Source organism: Brienomyrus brachyistius, unplaced genomic scaffold, assembly GCF_023856365.1.
Source record: "Brienomyrus brachyistius isolate T26 unplaced genomic scaffold, BBRACH_0.4 scaffold118, whole genome shotgun sequence".
Taxonomy (NCBI): Eukaryota; Metazoa; Chordata; class Actinopteri; order Osteoglossiformes; family Mormyridae; genus Brienomyrus; species Brienomyrus brachyistius.
This window is the reverse complement of record NW_026042393.1, coordinates 34692-59412: the sequence shown is the minus strand read 5'-3', so window position 1 is coordinate 59412 and position 24721 is coordinate 34692. Positions and strand designations below refer to the sequence as shown.

The 24721-nt window shown below is 47.2% G+C and overlaps 1 protein-coding gene across 6 annotated transcripts; it reads right to left on the bottom strand.

The window, feature by feature from the left end:
• Positions 1 to 813: 813 nt before the first annotated feature.
• Positions 814 to 24721, bottom strand: LOC125727804 (microtubule-actin cross-linking factor 1, isoforms 6/7-like). 6 transcript variants are annotated; one of them, XM_049004748.1, is made up of 30 exons: positions 22438 to 24721; positions 18873 to 21380; positions 18057 to 18122; positions 15968 to 16102; positions 15651 to 15854; positions 15328 to 15553; positions 15001 to 15221; positions 14493 to 14615; positions 14253 to 14354; positions 14028 to 14129; positions 13427 to 13600; positions 13100 to 13255; positions 12374 to 12571; positions 12136 to 12264; positions 10440 to 10625; positions 9671 to 9826; positions 9125 to 9331; positions 8891 to 9010; positions 8644 to 8813; positions 7371 to 7530; positions 6708 to 6887; positions 6221 to 6493; positions 4403 to 4591; positions 4181 to 4286; positions 4003 to 4094; positions 3700 to 3862; positions 3201 to 3349; positions 3024 to 3098; positions 2326 to 2437; positions 814 to 1914 (listed from the first exon to the last, which is right to left on the bottom strand). In XM_049004748.1, the coding sequence occupies exons 2-30, from the start codon at positions 21327 to 21329 to the stop codon at positions 1853 to 1855; spliced, it is 6693 nt and encodes a 2230-aa protein (XP_048860705.1). In that variant the 5' UTR covers positions 21330 to 21380; positions 22438 to 24721; the 3' UTR covers positions 814 to 1852. The 6 variants fall into 6 exon arrangements, with proteins under 6 accessions (XP_048860705.1, XP_048860706.1, XP_048860707.1 ...); XM_049004749.1 differs by having other exon boundaries at positions 18873 to 21360; XM_049004750.1 differs by having other exon boundaries at positions 18873 to 21344.

Sequence of the window (24721 nt, the reverse complement as noted above, 5' to 3'; positions counted from 1 at the left end):
GTTGACCTGAATGGCGTCTTAAACATCAGTCTAAACATCATCCTAAACGCCGGCCTAAACACTGACCTAAATGCCGGCTTAAATGTCAGCCTAAACACCAACCTAAACACCGGCCTAAACACTGACCTAAATGCCGGCTTAAATATCAGCCTAAACGCTGGCCTAAACACTGACCTAAATGCCGGCTTAAATATCAGCCTAAACACCGGCCTAAACACTGACCTAAATGCCGGCTTAAATATCAGCCTAAACGCCGGCCTAAACACTGACCTAAATGCCGGCTTAAATATCAGCCTAAACACCGGCCTAAACACTGACCTAAATGCCGGCTTAAATATCAGCCTAAACACCAACCTAAACACCGGCCTAAACGCCGGCCTAAACACTGACCTAAATGCCGGCTTAAATATCAGCCTAAACACCAACCTAAACACTGGCCTAAACACCAACCTAAACACCGGCCTAAACACTGACCTAAACACCGGCCAAAACGCCGGCCTAAACACTGACTTAAATGCCGGCTTAAATATCAGCCTAAACACCAACCTAAACACCGGCCTAAACGCCGGCCTAAACACTGACCTAAATGCCGGCTTAAATATCAGCCTAAACACCGGCCTAAACACTGACCTAAATGCCGGCTTAAATATCAGCCTAAACACCAACCTAAACACCGGCCTAAACACTGACCTAAATGCCGGCTTAAATATCAGCCTAAACACCAACCTAAACACCGGCCTAAACACCGGCCTAAACGTCTGCATCGCCCAGAATTCACCAGTGATATTTAAGCACATTCAACTCGACAGTACATAACATGGTAAAAGGGTTTTATTTTGAAATTTGCACTGCATTTCAAAACATTCTGAGGATTTTCCTTTCTCCTGTAATCCTGCTGTCCTTAATCCAACATCTCTGTATGCAGTGCAGAACTTTACAGTTAATGTAGTGCAGTGACAGTGAGCCTGACAATAACACTCACCACACAAACACACTTATAACCAGACAGTCGCCTTCTACAACAACTCACACAAAGCTTTGTATGTAAAACAAAGGATAATAAGAATAAATCTTTTTTTAACTATTTGTATTTAATTTTATTTCCTGGTGTAATCACTCCTCCATGTTACCATGAATAAATAAATAAAAACAAATACAGGCTTCTTCCATCTCTGGAAGACCCATGAATGTCAGAATTCTCTGATAATGAATATAAACTACTTTTGCCCCCCCCCACACACACACACACACACACACTGCACCACATACCACTCACAAGTTCACAGTCACTTGTACAGGGTTTAAAGTATCCAGTTCAGCCCTTTTGACTTGAACCAATTAAAATATTATTAGTCTCCAAGGTTACAATACTGACCAGCAGATGATCATAATGCTCACAGACAGTCTATTCAGTTTAAACCCACAGGTCAGCAGAACTGAGGCAGGGCTAACAGAAGCTACAGCTAGCAGTGAAAATACATGCAATGAACTGGCTTAGACTTCCCAGTAATAATAATACCAACATGTACAAATTCCTTTTCTACTTTTTCAAAATTTCAAATTTTCACACGTCACATCACTCACAAGGAACGGAGATAGTAACCAGGGCTCTGGTCTCACAGTGGAGCCGTCTGAGATCATGGTATCAGTGCCATGACACCAAATCCTGCTTCGCTGTAGGAGAAAATTAATACTCATCAAGTCATCCTGGTTTTTCCATACTGCCAGTAAAATAGCTAAATTTATTCACAGGAGCAGAGTGGAAAGCACTTGAATTATCGGGATTACAGAGACGTGACACTGCAGTCACTTTTGCACATTTGCTGCGGTTCCTTGCACCCTCTCAGGCCTCCTAGACATCAGCACCTCTCTTCCTGCTCAGTTTTCGCTGACTGCAGCCTGTTGGGCCAGATGCTGGGGGCACAGAATAAATTTTCAGAAAGATAAAAGTGAATATTTGTGTACTGAGGGCACATTTTGCATAACTGCTGAAAAACAGAACCCTAACCCCTAACTGCTGAATAACAGAACCCTGACCCCTAACTGCTGAATAACAGAACCCTAACCCCTAACTGCTGAATAACAGAACTCTAACCCCTAACTGCTGAATAACAGAACCCTAACCCCTAACTGCTGAATAACAGAACCCTAACCCTAACTACTGAAAAAGAGCCCGAAAGTGTCTATTATTCAGTTTTGTTACAACGGATTTAAGAATGAAATATATGCATTGAGCTGACAATGTGAAAATCTGGGAAGCTGCTTAGACAAACTTATGTTCATATGCAGTATATTGTGTGCTTGGGGAACTGCGGAGGTTCTCACCTCGGCAGGGGTCATACTTCAGAAGGAACTGATCCAGAGCCATGTAGACATTTCCGAGTCGAACCAGCACCAACCCAAAAAGCCTTCGAACTGAGCATTCAGAGTCCCAGAACTGTGATAAGCAGAAAGAGACCAGAATGTGCAGTTTACGTTTCCAAATGCTGATAATAACAAACCATTTCTGCATGCAGTCCTAAACTCAGCTAAAAAGCACCCGGCGTGGACAGGGATGGATTACGGACCGGGCCAGTGGGGCCGCTGCCCAGGGGCCCTTGGGGTGCTGGGGGCCCGTGGGGCCCCTAGCCCAAAACAATTTGCAACGCTTATCAACAATGTATTTTCGTTTGTCTATTTTAGAGGGCCTACATTCTTTGACCCTATAGGGAGGGCGTTTGGCTGCCAAGGGCCCGTGAATTGTGGTGATTGTGGTGGTGGTGGTGGTGGTTGGGGGCCCTCGCGAACATTTTGCCCAGGGGCCCACACAACCCATAATCCGTCCCTGGGCGTGGAGAACGCCAGCCAAAGTGCTGTCAGAGTGAATGCCCTCTTTGGGAGGTCTGGGCAGACCTTCCTATGAACAGGGCCAGTATGCAAGTGAACATTCATGGAGTGTTACAGGTAGTCTATTTGAAGAATAGTCAGACCAGCTGCTTGTGAGTCTCAATGAAAGACTCATGCATGCAGGTGCATTGACTCACCTTATACTTATCACCCCCCAGTGGTTCAACCTGGAACCGCTTTGCACATCTACACTGCACTACTTGTCTGAACATCTGAGACCAGAGGGACAGAGACAAAGAGAAAATCACATTGGCATTCTTACTAGCTCTGAGGAATGCTGATCTTTATGTGAGTAAAAATAAAATGCATGTCACCTCATTTTCCATGCTGCCCCTGTCACTGCTGAAATGCCAGTGGTCCCTGCTGGACAGTAGAGCTGCCACAAACTGGTAATAGTCGATATAACCATCCTGGTCAAAGATGTCTGCCACTGCCACCAGTTCCTGCTGACTGGTAGGAAAGTCTGAAAGAACAAAGAACAAACAGGACTAAAAGGGGCACATTACTCACTAAACCGAAGACTAGTAAACACACCTAGAATATATTTACTATCCATATCATGGTGACTGTGCGCTTCCCTAATCATCAAGACACCACTGCCCACTGCCTCCACAAGTATCTCACCCCCCAGTGCATGTTCACCACTCTGTGACGTCATTTTTGGGACACTGTAACATCATCGTCTAAAGAAAGTGATCACATTGTTAAACAATTATAAGCTTACTTTGAAATCATCGTGCAGCCACTATGTGCAAATCTGTATAAAGTATGGAAGGGTTAGGGTTAGGGTTAGGGTTTGATGTGTGAACATACTGGTATCCAGAATTCCCTCTGTGAATTCAAGCCGCCTGATCCTGCCATCTTGGTCTCTGTCAATGTTCCGGAAGACTTCCATGAGGCTGTCCTTCCGAAGGTGGAGCCAGAGCATATACCTCTGCCTCCATGTTTCAAAGTCAAAGGCTGGAGCCTCCTTCAGCTGCCAAACGAGATATGACATCACATCCAGAAACATTTTAGAGGTATCAGGGGAAAGTCTCATTACAGTAGAGAGCAAATAGTTACAAGACAATTAACAGAACAAATAAATAGATTAACAGTTCCTGTGCTCGGCAGTACCTCTTCCAACCTATAGAGGGCATCACTAAGCTTGCGTTGGTACAGAAGGGAGCTTTGCCACACTTTCTGCCACTGACAGCAGCATTTCTCACCTGCGAATAAAGGAGGTTGCCATGGTTACATCTGACATGAAAATTCATGTTGGTGAAAGAGAGACACACCATAATTAATGACTCACACATTCTGAGTCTCTCTCCAAAGCTGTTCCCTGATGTTTTCTTCCGATAGTTCTTGGGCATCTGGTCCACATCTTCCTGCTTGTGTTTCACTTCCTCCATGAAAGCCTGAAGAGAAGGTGAAATGCATTATGGCAAGTACAAGAAGCTAAGATAACAGACAAGCAATACGAAGGTCACAGAACACCAAAAGAGAAAGAACCAATAATCAAGAAGAATCATACATAGTGCTCAGAAATCAGTGCTCGGAGCTGCATGGGCTCCTGGGGCAGGGGGGAAGCTTCACGCTGAGCCAGTCGAGACTCTGCCCACAGCAGCCAAGACTGCAGATCTTGCAGCTGTACTGTGCCCTTCTGCAGCTCCTCCAGTGCTCTCTCCAGTCTCTGCTCATGCTGCTTAACCCATGTCAACACCTGCATGCACGGCAAAACACAAGCGTGAGGTCATCAGACCACTCTCCAAAGGTTGCTATGATTCTGCAGACGTCAGTACAGTGTTGCCAATTTAGCGACTTTATTATAGGATTTTGCAACTTTTTGACCTTCCCCAGCAACTAAAAATATTATCCAGCACCTAGCAACAAATTTGACAACTTCTTGCAACCTCTATTCTCGTTATCAAGCAACAGCAAAAAAATCACCTTTCACTTACCTGATATCACGTCTGCCTTCCTTAGTGCTTTAGTGCTACTCACATACATAAAGGTAATGACTGCCCTGTCTAGAATCAGCTGTTATGACACAGAAGTAGATGCTCCATAGACCAAACAGACACTACTGGAAGGCAGGCAGGCACCTATGGCTGTGCTGTGGGGTTAAAACTCCATCGGTATCAACAGAAAAGTGGGCATATCGGGAAACTCACATATAATAATCATTTTAGGCCACTGTTTCGTGCAGCTACATATACCAACATTTTGGCATTTATACACTCAGTACTGAACCACACTGACGTGGACACTCATGAATTAGACTGACCATGAAATCTGACGGCCCTTTACTGGAAAGCGAACCGTACACAGAGCGTGGAAAAAATTGGGGGTTGGAGTAGGGAGAGCGCTATTCTAATTCGAATAAGCGTTGTGCATGCTGTTAAGTATATTTATTTTTATAGAATTACAACTGAAGCAGTCACAGCAATAGTAACAATCCAATTATAGTGTTCTCTCATAATGTTGCAATTGAGAATATTGCCTTATTTTGGTAATGACGGCAGACTGATGCGTGAAGGTAAGTGAGCTGAGTGCAAACATGAGCAGAACACTCTCCTCCGAACGGAAAGCTTGGGATGGCGGTCAGCAGTGTGATGTATTGTGTGACGTCAATATGTAATCTAATGACTCTTGGGGCACATTTTCACCGCACCAGGTACCGTTCTTTCGGTACTATCGGTACCTCCATAAAGTACCAAAAGTATGCTACTTCTTTTGTGTTGGTTTTCCACTGGCATAAAAACTGGTACGGCACCAAATGACATCATCAATGACCGCCCCTGACTGACATCATCACAAAGCTCGGCGCGGAATTTCTTTCGCTGAACTCAAACATGTTATTATGATCCTTGACTTTCCTGTAGTCCTGCTTAAGTTTTTTGATTTTCAAGCGGCATTGTTGGGTGTTTCGCGTCTGCCCCATTTCTTCCAAGCGGCCTGCTATTACGGCAAATACTTTTTTATTTTGAGTCGTGCATCTAAATCCCACTGGATCTGTTCATCTGACTATATGGCGATTAAAGCCTGTGTTTCCTCATTTGTCCATCATTTCATTTTACTTTTGTAATATTTTTGTTTCTACAGCTTTTTATTTCATTTCCCGCAGTCCGCTGTGTGTTTCCAAAGATGCCGGTTGTACTTTGTGTTTCAGCGGCAGGCTATTTGCATAACCAATCGACAGCAAATACGTTTGCCAGTCCCACCCCAAAGTACCAAAGTACCAAATAAGTACCCCAGCTGGTTTGGCACTTTCGGTACTGGAACTTTTGGTACTGGTACTCGACCAGAAGTCGCCCATATCACCATCTCCCTGCCACTGAGGTGAGCCCACCTCTTGAAAGCGCTCTTGGAGACTGGCGACCCCCAGGTTGATGGAGATGAAGCCATCTGGGTGGCAGACTCTGAGAATGGCCTCCCCCAAGCTGACCACCCTGTCCACATCCTGGCGCTTTCCCTGCATGGCCTGCATCAGCTCCTTCTGGCTTTGCAAAAGTGCCTGCAAAGGGTGCTCCTCTTCCGGAAGGAGGCCGCGGTAGTGCAAGCCCTGCTCCAGCCCAGAAAGCCAAGCCCGTAGGCGTTGCACCCAGCTATGAAACTCCTCAGCCTGGGGTGAGAGAAGATCAGTGAGTAACGTGCTGAACAAGCATGGGCCACATTAGATTAAGGAGTAATAATTTTTAATACTGAGTTAAAAAAAAAACATCTGAATTTGTTACAATTCAATGAAAGTTAATTTTAGTAGTAAAAGTAATGAAAGCAAGTTAGTGCAAGTAACCTTTATTGTTCCATGGTAGTAAATGTGAGCGGGCTCTGGGTACCTGTTTGAGGGCCTGCTGTAGGCGGAGCTGCCTGGTAACGGACAGACTGCAGACCCTATCCCAACGCTGGCTCACATCCTGCAGCTGCTCGTGCAGGCCGCTCCTCTCCATCAGCTCAGCAGCCGAGTGCTTCAAAGCCTCAAAGCTCCCTGCTCTCTTCCCCAGCTCCTGCTGGAGAACCTGTCACCATGACAACATAGTTTCCAGTAAGCCAAGCAGCAGTATCTTCCACAGAAAACTACAGCCATGGTCAGGGGACTAGCTAGACATTATGGGCCCCCTGACAAAATATCACCTTGGGGCCCCCCGCATCCCTTATGTTACATAATTTTCTGCATTCAAGGGCCCCTGTAAAGTGCAAGGGCCCCCTGAATTTGTCAGGGTATCCATGCCCCTATTGTGGCCCCTGTAAAGTGCAAGGGCCCCCTGAATTTGTCAGGGTATCCATGCCCCTATTGTGGCCCCTGTAAAGTGCAAGGGCCCCCTGAATTTGTCAGGGTATCCATGCCCCTATTGTGGCCCCTGTAAAGTGCAAGGGCCCCCTGAATTTGTCAGGGTATCCATGCCCCTATTGTGGCCCCTGTAAAGTGCTAGGTCCTCTGAATTTGTCAGGGTATCCATGCCCCCCCCCCCCGATGCCCACAGCCACTGTAATGGTGCTACCTTATGTGAGTCGACCAAGTGGGCCACCAGACCCAGATCCCCATGCACCGGATCCTGCTCATCAAGCTGGGGTTCTACCTGCAGCAGCCAGTCAAGGATGCCCTGCAGGGCGACATCTACCTGGCCCACCTCGAGAAGAGCCTGGTCTAGCTGCTGCTGCCTGAAGGAAAGAGGTTCTGTAATGTTAAAATAATACAAACTCACCAAACACATAGCAACAGTATGCATAGTAACACACATGCAGATAAGACACCACATCTTTATGATGTACTGAATGATATAGATATGCAGAATGGGAAACAGATGGATGCATGGATGGATGCATGGATGGATGCATGGATGGATGCATGGATGGATGAACCCATAAAAAGTTTGCTACTCTTCTCTCTGCATTTCTACCTGCCCACTCTCCTTTTTGTTTGTCCTCTGTACCTGTCCACTCTCTTTTTTGCTGCTCTGACCTGTACCTGCTCACTTATTTGTCCACTGTACCCTCTACCTGCCCATTCTCCTGTTATTTGTCTCTCTCCTCTGCTACTGTCCATTTTCTGTTTAACTGTTGATCTCCTCAGTACCTGTCCTCTCTCTTTTTATTTGTCTCCTTTCCTCTGTACCTGTTTGTATCTGTTTCATCTGTACTTGTTTGTTGCTGTCCTGTGGACCTTTTCAATGTCTATTCATCCCTCTCCTCTGCAGCTGTCCATTTTCTATTAGTCTACTCTCTCCTCTATCTCTCCACTGTCATTATTTTTGTACCCTCTTCTCTATACCTGCCCACATAATTTTTTGTCCAGAATCCCCTGAACTTGCCGATTCTCTTATTGTTTGTCCATTCTCCTCTCTACCTGCCCATTCTCTTATTGTTTGTCCATTCTCCTCTCTACCTGCCCATTCTCTTATTGTTTGTCCATTCTCCTCTCTACCTGCCCATTCTCTTATTGTTTGTCCATTCTCCTCTCTACCTGCCCATTCTCTTATTGTTTGTCCCCTCTCCTATCTACCTGTCCCCTTTCTTTTTGTTTGTATGCTCTCCTCTGTACCTGTTTGTACCTGTTTCCTCTGTATTTGTTTATTGCTGTCCTATGTACCTGTTCACTGTCTATTTGTCACTCTCCTCTCTACCTGTCCTCTCTCTTTGTATTCGTTCCTCTCCACTGCAGCTGTCCATTTTCTATTTGTCTACTCTCTGCTCTATCACTCCAATGTCATTCTTTTTGTCCCCTCTCCTCTCTACCTGTCCCCTTTCTTTTTGTTTGTATGTTCTCCTCGGTACCTGTCTACAGTCCTCCCACAGACGTAGTCCCACTTATCACGGATCTTGCCCAGCAAGTTTCCCAGTTTCAATGTGTCAGCAGGCAGGGTGGCTTGCTCACGGATGGTCCGGCAGAATCGAACCGTGGTGTAAAATACTGGCCGCTTAGAATGAAGAAACTTCTGGAACTCCTGTGGAACAGATATGACCATATAACTCTGGCATATGTAATAAGATGTGTGCACATTTGAAGTGGAGGGTGAATTACCTTATGGTCAATCAACAGCCGGTTGACAAGTCCTGGGTCATTACTTATCTCCAGATCTGCATCCAGTCGGCTCTCTGCTTCCTGTAGCCATTCCCAGAATTCAAGCCACGCCTCCTTGAACTGCCAAAAGAGAGCACCAGGAATCAGAGCATTTTGGTTATGATATGGTTCGCAATGCTACTGGGTGGGTCAGTACCTTCTATCCGAGGTCTGTAATTTTATGTGGGTTAGTACCTTCTCAGCTGTGAGGCGGGCCTTTTCCAGACGTCGGTCCCGGTCCAATGAACTCTGTACAAGCTGGTCCCAGCGGGCATGCACGCGCAATAGGAGGCTGCGTATCAGAACCACATCTTGCTCCAAACTCATAGAACTCAGGTGGGACCCATCTGTTTCCAGAACCAGGACCAGGTTCCTGTGAGAATTCAGCCCAGTCATAAACTCCTGGGGAAAGAGTGATGAGGGACAAAATGCAAAGAGGAAGAGAAAGAGAAATGGAACAGCATAAGAGAGGAAGTTTGTCACATCCTGTCCACAGCATGATCCTGACTCACTGTAATATGGCACAAAGAAGGAATATGGATGAACATTTTTTAATAAATTTCCATTAAGTAAAATATAAATCCTAAAAAAATGGCAGCATATCCAGCCAGCAATGTCCTCAGCTGGACCTGGAGAAAGCCCCCATCTGGGCCCAGACTAACCCCCCATCTGGGCCCGGACTAACCCCCCATCTGGATCCAGACTAACCCCCCATCTGGGCTTGGACTACACTCTTCTCACCTGATGCTGAGCAATCTGGAGCAGCACGGTGTCCAGGATGAGGCTAGGGGGTGGGGCCATGTTGAGTGCTTGCTCCGCCTGGATCAGCCAGTTGATGCACACCTGCAGGGAGGCCTGGAAGGCTGTTGCCAGGGTAACCATCTGCTCCAGCCTCAGCTGTGGACAGTAGAAAGAAATGAAGGAAGAGATAGCATGTCGCTCAGCTCAGCTTCTTCAGTGAGCCCTGCATCCCAGCACTGCATCATATAGAAAATGAACTCCTTTGCTGGAAATTAATCATAGACATGTTATCTTACCAAGCTATGCTTCTATTTATGTTACACATATAATTGCCTTTGAAATATGAATTAATATTTGTATAGTATATGAATGGAAAACACTGAAATACCGAAAACCCAAAGAGACAACTTAACCAACCCATCGCAGGGCACACTCACACACCAGTCACTCACACACCAGTCATTCATACATGCATACCTACGAGCAATTTGGCAACTCCAATGAACCTCTACTTATTACATACAGCATCACAGTGAGCCTGGGACCTCAGGATACTGAGAGCATGATGGATAGGATGCATTTCCATTCCATACACCTATTTGCACAAAGAAAAGGGAGAGCATGCAAACACTCACACAACCAGAGTGGAATTCGAGCCTCCTGCCCTGGAGATGCCAGAATACAGGACTACCCCCAAGCCACAATGCTGCCCAAAGCAAATATCGACAATGTAATTAAGAGACCAGCTAGACAGCCATCTGTTTCTCACCTTCTTCTCCTCCATCCTGGTGTTAAGTGTGCTCCACTTGTTCTGAAGCAGAGTCAATTTCTGGAGAGTCTGTCCAATGCTAAGTCCACCCTCACCCTCCTCTCCGTGAGGTGGCAGCATAGTCTGTCTCTGGTCCAGGAGCCGATGGAACTGATCAACTCGCTGCAGCAGCTCCTCCTGCAGTGCCTGCATGAAGAACGATTGCATGGATTCAGAATGTCTGTGTGCACCTGCACGGCAGTGGCAGGCAGGGTTCTGCTAATTAGCAAAGGTAACTTTTTCATTAGCAGATTCGTGTTTCTGCTTTGAACATAAGAACATAATACATTTACAAACGAGAGGAGGCCATTCGGCCCATCAAGCTGGTTTGGGGAGAACTTAATTAATAGCTCAAACTGCTAGCAGACCAATTATCTTCCACTAAATTTAGTTTGGCTAACTGTAAAACTGTTAACATTATTTCTTAGGCTTAGTGAATAAAGTTTCATGGTCAAAAACGCTTGCAAACCATAAAACCATACATTCTTGATATGTCTGTTGTGAGTGTGCCTCAGACTGCAACAGTCTGTCTGGCATGCTATTGGCTGACTACAGGTAAACACATCATGTGATTGGTTGATAACTTGTCAGATTTAAGATAGACTGGGTTAAATGTAAGTGAACAAAGATAAAGTCAACTTAAACTGTTGGACCCTGAGATAAGCAGAAAACAGGGGACTGTAGTTTGCCTGATAAAATAAATATTAATGAATGAATGTATCACAAAGATGGATTTGTAGCTTAGCCGGATAACTTGGATTTAAGGTACCCGACTTTAAATGGACTTTAATTTCAATCACTTACATATAGCCCAGACTACCTTAATCTGACAAGTAATTTGGCTGAGCAAGAAATCCTGCTTCGTGAAACAGGTCCCTGGTTGTATTTTCCAGATTCTGATTGTCAGAGCTACAGTCCATTACAGAGCTGAGACCCTCCTTCTTAGTTCCAGGTAAACGGTGCCATGTTTGTAGTCCCCAAGCAGCTTCACTGAGGGCAAAATGTCAGCATTGAAAGAAAGTTTCAATGCAGGACTATTTTGGGGACTCGACAGAATGTATTGATACTCAATTGGGTTAGGGTTAGGGGTTAGGGGTTAGGGGTTAGGGTTAGGGGTGAGGGTTATTTACTCAATTGGGTCAGTTCTAAATATCTCCTGGTAATCACTCTAATTTGGCCAAAGGGACTCCAGTGTTAAACAAGTTAATATTTTCAGCTTTCTATGTGTGTTTTTAAGGGTGACAGAGTCAAAAACCAAACCAAAGCTAAATTCGTAAAATTACTGAAGTTAACTTTTTGTTAGCTGTGCCCACCACTGCTGCACAGCAGTGCTCATGTAACGGCTTAGTCAGGGACGGATTGCGGACCGGGCCAGCGGGGCCGCTGCCCAGGGGCCCTTGGGGTGCTGGGGGCCCGTGGGGCCCCTAGCCCAAAACAATTTGCAACGCTTATCAACAATGTATTTTCGTTTGTCTATTTTAGAGGGCCTACATTCTTTGATCCTCTGCCTACAAGGGCCCCTGACCCTATCGGGAGGGCGTTTGGCTGCCAAGGGCCCTTGAATTGTGGCGGTGGTGCTGGTGTTGGTGGGGGGGGCCCTCGCGAACGTTTTGCCCAGGGGCCCACACAACCCATAATCCGTCCCTGGGCTTCGTACCAAGTGACGCTGCAGCTGATCGCGGCCAGTCTCCGGCAGGCCCCCAGTAGGCACGGCATCCGCCAGCTGCTTTTCTGTGTCACTTAGCCACTGAATGCTGTCCTCCAGTTCTCTCTGGTATCGTTCTGCCTGGATAACAGACAGAAAACAAGCAAATTTACTAGCCCTCCTTTCTAAATGAGTGCCTTGTATTGCCTTTCCTCTTATCTCATTTTCAGCGCCGCCTGTCTCCATGAACCTTCAGCAGTGCGGCCTCCAGTATTTTCTGCTGCGCCTGGACCTTGAGTAGCAAACTCTGCCAACTATGATTGAGAGTCTCCAGTTGCTCCTGCAGATGGCTGGCCCTCTCCCCCGAGCTGGACTCCATGAGCTCCCAGCCCGCACCACTGATATTTTCCATCATGGAATTACGTGACAGTAGTTCATTCTTCAGTACCTGAGAGAGGTAAGTAAAGAAGATGACGGCAGACATAGACATTTATGATGCTTTTCCACTGGCATACAGGCACTGACCCATACCCGAGCTGTACCGTGAAGAAGGACTAGTTACAGCTAGCGTGGTTCCAGCTGGCTTTGATTTTCCACTGCAGAAGGGTTGGCTTTGCAAAGGCATTTTTAGGTTTGAAGTGCAACAGTGAAGTCAAACCAAAGAGATGCTTATTTTCTGTTCACACAGTGTACATTGTGGTTTACTATGTGCAATTATTATTATTTTATTTGTTATACAACCAGATCCATTTAGTCATGCTTTTGGCCCTGCAAGTAAGTAGGACCATATCAGAACATGTACAGTTCGGGTACTGCATCCTTTGCAAAGGAACACCGCAAGTTCGTGGTACGGCTTGGGTACAGCTTGCTTCTTGGTGGCAGTAAAAGTGCCATTGGTGTAGGGTGTATAAGTACCTATGCAAAGATGCAGGTCTGTAGATGTGCAGTGCGCATAAAACCAAAGAAGGAGGCCTACCCGGTGCTGGGCGAGCTCCATCTCAATGGTCCTGGGATCACAGCTGACTGCTTGCAGTGTTTCCAGGGAGATGTGGGTCTGGCACAGCCAGGACTGCAGCTCAGACAGGATGTATTCAAATTGGCCCAGAGCCAACAATGCACCCTGCAGCTGGTGCTAGAAAGGCAGCAGCAAAACAAATTGGTAACACTGAAGGCAAACATAAAGAAAGTGTTTACTATTCTCCTAATAAGAATGGTGAGCAGTGAATATAAGAAGCAGTGAATATAAGAAGCAGTGAATATGGATGAATGAGAATTATGGAGCCACAGACTTGTGTGTGTTTACTTGTCTCTGCATTATCTTGGTCCCCAAATGATCCCACAGCTCCCTCAGCACCGTGAGTGGCTCTTGGATCTTATTTTTCTCTGCAAGGTCTGTGGTCCTCTTTAAGAGTGCTGCTTGCTGGTTGGTCAGGGCCTCCATGTTGATCTGCTGCTGATATACACCTGCTCTGTACAGCTATAAGAATAGAGATACAGAAGACACTTAGTACAGCTGTGTCAGCACAGGGAAAAGAGACAGCCGAGCTTTTTGTGACGCCCCAGAACAAAGTGCACACAAGAAAATACACACATAAATGCCATGGGCTCACATGCATGTCCACAGACAAACATTACATGCAGATACATAGCAGTGTCATGCAAACACAAATACATGCAAATCCTCAACAATACCATGCAAACACTAACGCATGCAACTACACAGCAATAGCATGTGAACATTAACACAGGCAAATACACAGCAATAGCATGTAAACACAAACACAGGCAAATACACAGCAATAGCATGTAAACACAAACACAGGCAAATACAGAGCAATAGCATGTAAACACAAACACAGGCAAATACACAGCAATACCGTGCAAACACAAACACACACTACAACCTTGAGTTCCTCCATCTGCTGCATGACAGTTCCGAGATCGACCACCACAAGGGACATTTCATTGAGCTCCCGCACAGCACTGTCCAGGTAATCAAACATGTTCTGGGAGAGACATAGAGACCAGATAATCAAAGTAAGAAAAAGCCCTGTTATTCATCTAAATAGATATGGCGAGGAGCACTAACGAGCTCAGCAGCATGCTGGCAGCGCCTGCAGAGACCTTACCTGCAGGGCATGTTGGTACTGCAGTGATGTCATCAAGGCCTCTTCCAATCTTTCCTTTCTCTCTCCACATGTCCTGCTGAGCCTGTCCCAGGCTGTGTTTATCTGAAGGGTTTGACAGAAGAAAATCCAAAAAAGCATCAATTTTTGGAACACTGCCTTCATCCTGGTTTCTTGTTTCTCCCTTTTCTTGTTCTCCACTGCCAGCTCCTTTCCTTACTCATGCACTCCTCTTCCACTCACCTCCTCCATGGTTTTCACCACCTGTTGTTTGTCTGTTTCTCCGCAAGCAGCAATGAGATCAGCACCCAGTGTGCGCAGAGCACCCAGTTTCTGCCACAGCCCATCTACCTCAGTCCTAATGGACTATAGAAGCGAAGCAAAAACATAGGATACTTAGAGGCTCAACCAAAACAGAAACACTCCACTGAGAGACACCAGGCTTGAGAGACAGCAGAACTGACAAGCACCATCACCGAGAGACACCAGTGCAAAGATACCAGTGCCGAGAGACACCAGCGCTGAGAGAAACCAGGAAAATGCTTTATCATCAGAAAGTGGTACCAGGGAGCAGTATGTGGCTCAGAGGGCTTATCAGAAGGTCACCGGTTCAGTCCCAGCCTCAGCACGTCTGTGGGTCCTTGAGCGAGGCCCTTAGCCCCCAGCTCCCTGGGCTCCCCAACAGGTGGCTGATACAAAAAGCCTATGCATTACAAATCCTCCCGCCTGTTGTGATGCGTTAAAAGCTGACCTCTGTGATTTCCATCTGGTGCTTGATGAGGACTGGGTCAATCTCAGGAGCCTCCAGCTCCTTCACCGCGACGTGTGCGTCTCGCAGTGTGTCCTGGAGTTGCTCTGCCTCAGCCCAGAAAGCCTGCGCCAGATCCAGGGCCGCCAGCAGCTTTGCTTCACGCTCGTCTGCACGCTGGCGGATTTCATTCCACACGCTCTGCAGCCGCTGCAGCTGCACTGCTGCGTTACATAAAGGCGACTTACAATCATTCATATCAGTCACTCATTAATATTGTTACTTCATAAATTCAATATGATTCTGTAGATCTACTACTTTTCATCTCACTCTGGGTTTCTGGGTAGGCATGTTTCTCCCAGGTTGCCATTTCCTCCCCCTGGTGGCAGAGGACACCGTAGCTTGGAAGCAGCTTGTCCAACTCCCATCCAGCTGCACGGTGGACTGCAAGTTGCTCCTGAATCTTCTCTACCTCCACAGCCACTGGTGGGCGCTGTCTCAGACGCAGTGCTGCCCTCTCCAAGGTCTCCAATAAAGATCCTATCTTCTCATGGAACTGCATGGAGAGGATGTGAATATTTATGTGAGTGTAAGGCTTACAATTATAGTTCAAGCGAGAGTAATCGGAGTGTGATGTGAAGGCTGGGTAGTACCTGTGAGGACTGACAGATGGCCTCCACCAGGGCTCTGCCATGACTCCTAACCTTCTCCATGACAGCCACATAACGCTGCTCTGCTGAGCAGGAGCGCTGCCTCACTGGCACCTCCTCCAGGGCACCAAGGCTAATAAGCTGAGACCCAGTCAGGAGGAGCTTGCTGATATAGGCTTGGTGCTCGGAAATACACTCCCTTAGAAGCTGCAAGAGAGAGGAGAAAGAGCACTGATTTGTCCAGGTTTTGTGATAAAACTGTCCTAAAGTGTTTGTCCGCACAAGACAGAGAAGCATGTCCACACACACACACACCTCACCCTCAGCTGGTCCTGCTGCTGCGTCAGCTCCTCCAGGCCGCATGCTGGTGACAACAGCTGAGCGACGCTGGACTCCATCTCCTCGAGCCACGGGTCCAGTTCTGCTATGGTTTCTCTCCACTGGCTCATCAGAATCTAGAAATACAGCATGAGTGAAGGTTGCTGAAGGTAAGGACACCGAGCAAAACCACATGTGACACATTCACTGCTTAATGATAAGAAAATAACACGGATAAAATACAGTAAAAAATGGGAGTCTTTGTAAGTTCATTTTATAATGTCATATGCTTTTAAAAATGTTTATCTGTTTCTGAATTTTGGTGGTTAAGTGTCACCATTAATAACAGCAAGTAAAAGCCTACCCATGACCTTAATGATTAAACCCCACCTACATCAACTTTAAAGCCCGCCCACAATAACCTTAAAGCCCACCCACAGGAAACTCTTGCCACATAATGCCCCTAAGTTGCATTTCTCTCTATCCTGCAGACATAATGAAATGAAGCTGTTCTCACACGGTGCACAGACTGCTGCCATTTGCATACTTACATAAGAAGCGGCTCTTGATCCCTCACTTCCAGTAAATTGCCTGTTCTGCCTCCTGCATCCACTCTCTCGTACCTGGGCATGCACGCCTGCATGTGCACCCTTATCTTTGTGCGTGTCTGTGTGTGCATGAACTGCTCTATGGGGGGTCGGGGTGTGATCCAGGTATATAAGATTCTAAGATTCTAGGTTTGGATGCTGTTCAAACAAATAAGAACTCATGGATATAGGTGGAAAGTAGCAGGAGAACATTTTAAACTGGATTTGAGAAGCACTTCCTTCCACAGCGTGTCGAGTATGGAATAGCCCTGTTAGTGCAGTCCAAGCTAAAACCCTGGGTTCCTTTAAATCAGAGCTAGATAAGATTTTAACAACTTTAAGCTATTAGTTAATTTCTCCCCAAATGAGTTCAATGGGATGAATGGCCTCCTCTCCTTTGTACATTTCTTATGTTCATCGGCTGCTCCATTCCCAAAAGGTCCTGCATGTCTCCAGTGTAGTGTGAGAGGAGAGACCAGGGCTCTGTAATAATTAAGGCCCTTAGTGATTCTATTTTAGGACAATAAACGAGTTCATCCTAAAGTGGGTCAGGGACAGAAGCCGAGAATAGGGGGTAATGAAGAACACAGTGCGCCACTTAAATACTGAACAACTCATACGGACATGTGGACCATTAGAAGTAAGTGCCACTGCTGTTCAATTCTATATTAAGCACACTGAGGACCTACGTAATTCTAAATATTAAATTGGGAAAGGGGCTATATAATTACAAACTGAACACAAATAGTTGTAACACAGCCGCAATCAGAAATTCATACAATATTACAGATACTGCACCATTCAAAAACAGTGCATGAGCAAAGACACAGCACCAATTAACACTCAGTACAATAACACAGAGAGAAGAACCAAGGTGACTCAGTGACAGGTGCGTGCACTTGGCTCCAGCCCACGCTGCATGCAGCTTGCATGTCATACCTGTGCTGTATAGATTTTCTCTGGGTATTCTAGTTCCCTCCAATAGTTCACTGTTAGGCATGCATATCTAAATTACCCATAGTGTGCATGTGTGAGTTCTTTGATGGACTGGCATTCCATCCAATGTGTCGTATGATGGACCGGCAATCCATCCAGTGTGTCCTAATATGGACCGGCATTCCATCCAATGTGTCCTATGATGGACTGGCATTCCATCCAGTGTGTCATATGATGGACCGGAATTCCATCCAGTGTGTCCTATGATGGACCGGCATTCCATCCAGTGTGTCCTATGATGGACCGGCATTCCATCCAGTGTGTCCTATGATGGACTGTAATCCCACCCAGTGTGTCCTATGATGGACCGGCATTCCATCCAGTGTGTCCTATGATGGACTGTAATCCCACCCAGTGTGTCCTATGATGGACCGGCATTCCATCCAGTGTGTCATCTGATGGACTGGCATTCCATCCAGTGTGTCATCTGATGGACTGGCATTCCATCCAGTGTGTCCTATGATGGACTGTAATCCCACCCAGTGTGTCCTATGATGGACTTGCATACCATCGAGTTTGTCCCTCGCCTTATGCCCCATGCTGTTGGGTATATGTTTCCGATCCTCCGCACACCCTGCAATTTTAGAGTTGGCAGATAGAAAAGATAAAACACAAACACAACACCAATCAGAAGCAAGTTCAGCAGCAGACACTACAGTACAGCTGCATTTGTAAGTATGTCTGCATGTCTGTGTGATACAAGCTTAAGGGTGACTCATAGCTCTGCTGTAGCTTGCTGCTTTGTGCACTTATACAGGAGCACTTACACACACACCAGCACACACAGACACACACAAAAATAAGGGTGCACACGCAAGCGCGCATGCCCAGTGAGTGCAGGCCAGAGAGATGGAGGAGGCAGAACAGGCTGTTTACTGGAGGTGAGGGATCAAGAGCCGCTTCTTATGTAAGTATGCAAATGGCAGCAGTCTGTGCACCGTGTGAGAACAGCTTCATTTCATTATGTCTGCGGGATCGAGAGAAATGCAGTGTGGGTGGTTTTAGTAGGAGGTGGTACATAATGTTATTTAAAATGGGGGGCAGTTGGTTTCAGAAGAGGAGAATTAAGCTGAAAGAGGAATGGACTGTGATGAGAAGCACAATAATGTGTATCTACACAGAGAAGATGCTCCACTACTCCATAGTGTGGCTAAGAAGATGGTGTTTAGGAAGACCACAGTGTGTATTTGTCAGACACTCATACATTTGCAGACTAATATGGACACACTGTGCAACTGACACCCTCACTGATAAATGTATGACTGACGTAATCAGTGTTTGACATGTACAATTGGCACGGGCAGATTTTAAAGAGCTGCTCTACCTTTATGAAGGGGTTCTGCTCCTCGACCTGCTCTGATGGCTGCAGTCCATCCTCCACCTCTTTTGCTTCCTCTTGTCCTTCACCTTCTCCTTCTCGTACAACATTGGACCCGCAGTCACACGGCCCCAATTCGTGCTCCCACTGGTCATCTCGGAAAAGCTCTTGCAGGACTGCTGGTTCTAGCTCTTCCCAGTGATCCCAGCTGGGCAGGTCTGGTGCTCGCTCAGACCCAGATCCATCCGAGTCCCAGTCACTTTCGCCGTTCATGGAGCCCAGCACAAAGTCCACTCCAGATCGACTATCTTCTGAACTAGAACCCTGGGAATCTCCACATGCACTGCTCTGCCCTGGAGCCAGTGTGAGGCGCTCTGGAGCAGCCAGGTACACAAAGCTGTCTGTGGAGAGAAAGTCACTCTCCTCAGGCCAGGGCTGAGGCAGGGCTCCGGGACTGGGGGGCTCAGAGCCATCCAGGGAGGGGGGCTTGGTGTCCTGCGGAAACGGGGTCAATGCAGACACTGCCAGGTAAACAAAGCTGTCTGTGGTGACAAAGGCATCAGCCTTCCCCTCCAGGGCTGAGCCACCCAGCTCGTGCTTGGAGGGGGACAGGGGGAGGGGCAGGTCTCTGCTGCGACGGGAAGAGTCCACTTTCCCATTTTGCAGGTCAACGCTCACCTCCTGCAGCCTGACAGCCTCCTTCTCCTCCCCCCCCTCTGAACATGCCTCCTCCTGGCCTTCAGTGGCTCCCATCTGGAGGCTTTCTGTGTTCCCAGCATACTGAGTATCCATGACGACATCTTCCCTGACAACTCTACTCTCTGGCAAGGCTTCCTCTGATGTGGTGTTAATGGTGTCCGTGCTATAATTCGCCCTGCCACCATCTGACAGTGCATCCAGCTCCCCCAGGTTGTCTCGTTTGAACACCTCCGATTCCTGTGCAGTAGTCCTGTCCTGCCCGTATTCGTTAGCACTATGCTGCTCGTCCTCCCTCTCCTCTGCAGGGCTGAGCTCCAGACTTGGCCTGGCTCCTGGAAATGTGCTGGGCCTGCTGGAGGCTCGCCCCACCATGGGGAATGTGGGGCTTGTCAGACCCACCCCTTCCTTAGCCTCCTCTCCAAACCCCTCCAGCTCCAGGTCGTCAGACCCAAGCTCAGACCCTGGGCCAGAGGGGGGCTCTGAGCCCCCAAACCCAGCGGGGGGGCGCAGCAGTGGCCAGCGGCCCAGGGAGCCCATGTGCTGGGGGTCCCAGCCTGCCATGTCGGCCCCCCCTGCCATTGGTTCCCAGAGAGAGTCGACCTGCCGAAGCAGAGCCTCCCAGGTGTACTCATCTGTCTCCTGTCTTCCCTCACTCCCCTCATCTTCCTCCTCTTCTTCCAGTTGCTGAAGGCCCCGCCACTCCCTGTCACCTAGGCGCAGCTCACCAGCCACGCTGGGCCGTCCCTGTGGGAAAAGTGAGGCAGGGCCAAGCAGGCAGACTACCTCATCCGCACCACTCTGCTCAGCCAGCAGAGGGGGCAGTGGTGGCAGGATGGGGAGATTGTGGAGCACGCCACCCTGGCTCACAGTCCTCCTGCGTCCCATCAGCCTGCGGGGCCAGGTACGCTCTGTAGATGAGGGACAGAGCGTGGGTGTGAGGGGAACCAGTGGAGGAAGAAGAGGGACTTTATCACCATCCAATTCGGCAGCCAGAGGATCCCCTTCAGCTTCAGTATCCCTCTTCAGTGCCATGCAGGTGAAAAGTGGCTGAGGCAGTGGGGCAGAGCCGAGCCGTACGGAGGGAAAAGTCTGACTGGAAGAGGAGACTGAAACCAGCCTCAAATCACTGGCTGGGGTAGTGTTCAGGGTCTGGGAGGGAACGCAGGACGCTGCTGGGCTGAGCGGAGGGGTCTCACCCCTCTCCGTGAAAGAGATCTGAGTGGGAGGACTGTCAGTGGGGGATGCCATGCAGGGAGCAGGTGGGGTTCCCAACACTTGTTTTTCTGTTGCCTCCTCCACAAACTCTGCAGGCAGGAAGGTTTTCCAGGACCGGCGACTTTGTTCATTCCGTTCAAAACCAATGGATCGTCTGGCCCCCCCAAGTACGGATGAGCAGGATGAAGCCCCTGGTGACACGGAGGCCCCAACCTCGCCAGTGGACAGGCTCAGGGGCTCTGCACTCAGCTTGAGGGCATCATAGATTTGCCTCTCATCAAGCTTTCTGCCTGAGCCAGGCCGAGATGTGCCCACGGCTCCCAGGGTGCCTTCTGTGGAGAGGGTGCTGCCTTCACCCCCCCCAGAGGCCAGTGTGCTAGAGACAGAGCCCTGGTCAATTTGCTCATTGATGCGCACGGTATCGTAGATGGAGCGTTGGGGGATGTAACAGTCCTCAATGGCCCCATCCTCCCCTTGTCCTTTCCCAAGGCAGCGGGAGCTGTGGTGACCCCGTCTCAGGCAGTCAGGCCTGCTCAGTGGCTTCCCCATGTCTTCTTACAACTTCTGCTAAGACAATAATCTGCCTCTACAATTAAAAAACTGCCCCACAGGCAAATCACTTTGCTGATATCGAAGGACAAGCCCTGCACATAAAACTGTCTTGACAGTGAAATTGATTATAGACAACTAACAATATACTCCATCAGCTGTAAGATTACTCCCAGTGAGTAACCCCCCTCCCCACACACACATACACACACACATACGGGTATATCCAGATGTGTGGTAGCTTGAATATGGATGTTTAGTTAATCATTTGTACTCAGTTCCAGGGTATTGGCAGACAATCATCTATCAGAGCAGGAACAGGGCCAAACTCTACTAGCAGTTCATACAGCATCTCTCTCTGAGTCCATCTGCCACACTGCATCCTCTTTTGCTCCCTGTGGTAACATCATGTTAATATTAATAAAGCCTCTCAGTGTCCCTCAGCCGTACCACGTTCCTTTCACGCCTACTGTGCTAACGTTATGCTAATAGCAACCCTCTCAGTGTCCCTCAGCCGTACCACGTTCCTTTAACACTTACTGTGCTAACGTTAAGCTAATATCAACCCTCTCAGTGTCCCTCAGCCGTACTACGTCCCTTTCATACTTACTGTGCAAACGCTTGCTAATAGCAACCCTCTGTGTCCCTCAGCCATACCACATCCCTTTCACACTTACTGTGCTAATGTTATGCTAATAGCAACCCTCTCAGTGTCCTTCAGCCGTACCACGTTCCTTTCACACTTACTGTGCTAACGTTATGCTAATAGAAACCCTCTCAGTGTCCCTCAGCCGTACCACGTTCCTTTCACGCTTACTGTGCTAACGTTATGCTAATAGAAACCCTCTTAGTGTCCCTTAGCCATACCATGTCCCATTCTTTCTGTGGAAGTATGCTAATTTCAACCCATTTACCTAAATCTGTCCCTGTTCCAAGCTTTAGCTGAGTTATTTTATTGATAACGTAAGTCCTCCCTACACAGCAACTGTTTGGTTGCCGATTAACCCACTAAATGAAGCATGCAAGTCACACACAATGAGAGACTTTTTACTGAGTTTTCAAGGATGCCATGTTGACGGTTTCCTTATGGTTGTCATGGCTTTCTTACCCCAAAAATATGAGCAGTCCCTTTGTCTGTCTTCTCTTCATCAGAATCATCATCCTCATGAACAGTACATGTGAGCTGAGGAGCTGAGAGCAGATGATTGAGTCGTGCTCTTCCTCCAGCATTTGCCCAGCTGGAGCAGCTCAGATGGAGGTCTCCTGCCCCGACGGACGGTCCGGCAGACGCCTGAGGCTCTCGCTGCTGCCTTTCATTCTCACTCTCCCACTCAGCCTCTCACACTCCCCCATCTCAGGTCCCCACTGCTGAAATAGTGCGGAACTGCTTCTCTCTCATCACCACCCTCTCTCTCTCTCTCTCTCTCTCTCTCTCTCTCTCACACACACACACACACAAACACATACACAGACACACACAGATACACACATACTGCCACACACACACACACAAACACATACACAGATACACACATACTGCCACACACACACACACAGACACACACACTCTCGTAATTTAATTTCATTCTGTTCAGTTTGCTGTTTTACTGGGAGTAAGAGATATGCGTCAAAGCTATAAACATACAAGTCAGCTGAAAATAAATTTCTGTAAAAATGCAGTATACCAGCTAAATTAAAAATGAAAGCGTATTCATTTAAAGCAAATAAGACAAAATAATAAAAATTTTGATTTGTAGCAATTTTTTCTGTCAAACGGAAAACAAAATAAATAGAAATTTGAATTGAGAAAAAAAATAAATAGGTAGCTGAGTCTGAGGGAGGTCAGACAGAGAGGTAAAGCCGAGGGGATGTGCACGATACACCATTCAGCTCTACAATATACAGACAAAAAAGATACACTCTGCTCTGTCCTTTTAAAATATCTGCTAACTATATTGCTTGTAATATATTTATTATATTTATCAGCTGCATTTTCCTATCGGTGAGGAGCAGAATTAGCCAGATGAATGGGGGCCCACCTTTCTCTTTTACTCTCTTTTTCTTTGTCCTGTTGCTAAAACCAGTCTCTTTAAAATGAGAGTTTTGAACTATTTGTCAATCAAAAGCTCACCCAAAATGGTCCTGCATTCTCAGGTTCACTCATGTTCATTTGCTTCTTCCAGAATGAGCTGTGCATAAGACTAGCTCTCTCCAGAATCCTGCCCCAGTTTTTCTGCAGCTGTTATGTTGGTTTCCTGGACCAAGTTCTATAACAAGAAGATGACTGTCCAACCCACCCTCCCTCACTCTATACTCAAGATGAAAATGTGCCCATGTAGGCCAGCTACCAGGAGAGGAGAGAATAAGAGAGAGGGAGGGACAAGTTCATATAGGGCTGGGGGAGGATAGGGAGCAGTCAATGACATGGATTTTAATGTGTCACTTCAATGTACATGGATGGCAAGAGAGTCAAATCACAGGGTGGCTGTAAATGGTGTGTTGATGAACTAGGCTACTTTGAAGCAGGGCCAGGCTACACTGCAACAGGACCAGGGTACACTGGGGCAGGACTAGGCTCCACCACAGCAGGACCAGGGTACACTGTGGCAGGACCAGGCTCCACTGCAGCAGGACCAGATGACACTGCAGCAGGACCAGGCTATAGTGCCAGCAAGTTAGAATTCTGTCTCTGTCCTTACTTCTCACTCAAAGCTTTTGGAAAAGTTTGAGACAACAATTGTCTCCCAAATAACCTTGTAAAATTAAGTGCAACAATGAACTAGTACTTGGGTGTTCTACTTTTTTTGCTACTAGTACTGGCACCTCCACATTTAATGTCTGGCCACAGATATTAAACACATGAGTGTGTGTACTGAGGTTGCACTGCAAGTCTCTCTGTTGTGTTGCAGTCATCAGCAGGTGGTTCAGATAGCAGAGGATGCAACCAGGACCCTGCTGGGTAACAGCGTTTGAAGTTTTCATTGATTTCAGACGTCTTTCGCCTTATCAGTGAGAAGCACGAAACCACAGGGCAGAGTTGGACCTGAGGGCTGTAATGTAATGAATAAAACAGCAGAGGAGTAGTGGTTATAGTCATATTCATTGCGGCCCTTAGTTCTAATTTGACAAACAATAAAGGGTTAACTGTGGTTCAGAAATGGCCCAATTTTGCCAACAAATAAAGCTGCAGATCAAATGAGAAAGAACCAAACCATTACAGTGAAGAGAGTTAAATGCATTTGGAGGTTGATCCAATTAGAAAACACCGAACAGAGACGTGGGAAATAAAAATGATTCACAGGAGACACTCCGATTAAACCGACCTACATAAGTGTGATATAAATGACAGCAATCAGAAGTCTCCTGGGGGAATGCCTGGGATCTGAACTGCT

What these genes read in the sequence shown, in the direction of transcription:
- LOC125727804 (XM_049004747.1), bottom strand. Translation starts at nt 21,329, where the DNA reads ATGGGGAAGCCACTGAGCAGGCCTGACTGCCTGAGACGGGGTCACCAC. An exon ending in TGGAGGCCGCACTGCTGAAG is followed by an intron (nt 12,265 to 12,373) that starts GTTCATGGAGAC and finishes TCTGTTATCCAG; the next exon opens with GCAGAACGATACCAGAGAGA. An exon ending in TACAGCAGGCCCTCAAACAG is followed by an intron (nt 6,494 to 6,707) that starts GTACCCAGAGCC and finishes CTCTCACCCCAG; the next exon opens with GCTGAGGAGTTTCATAGCTG.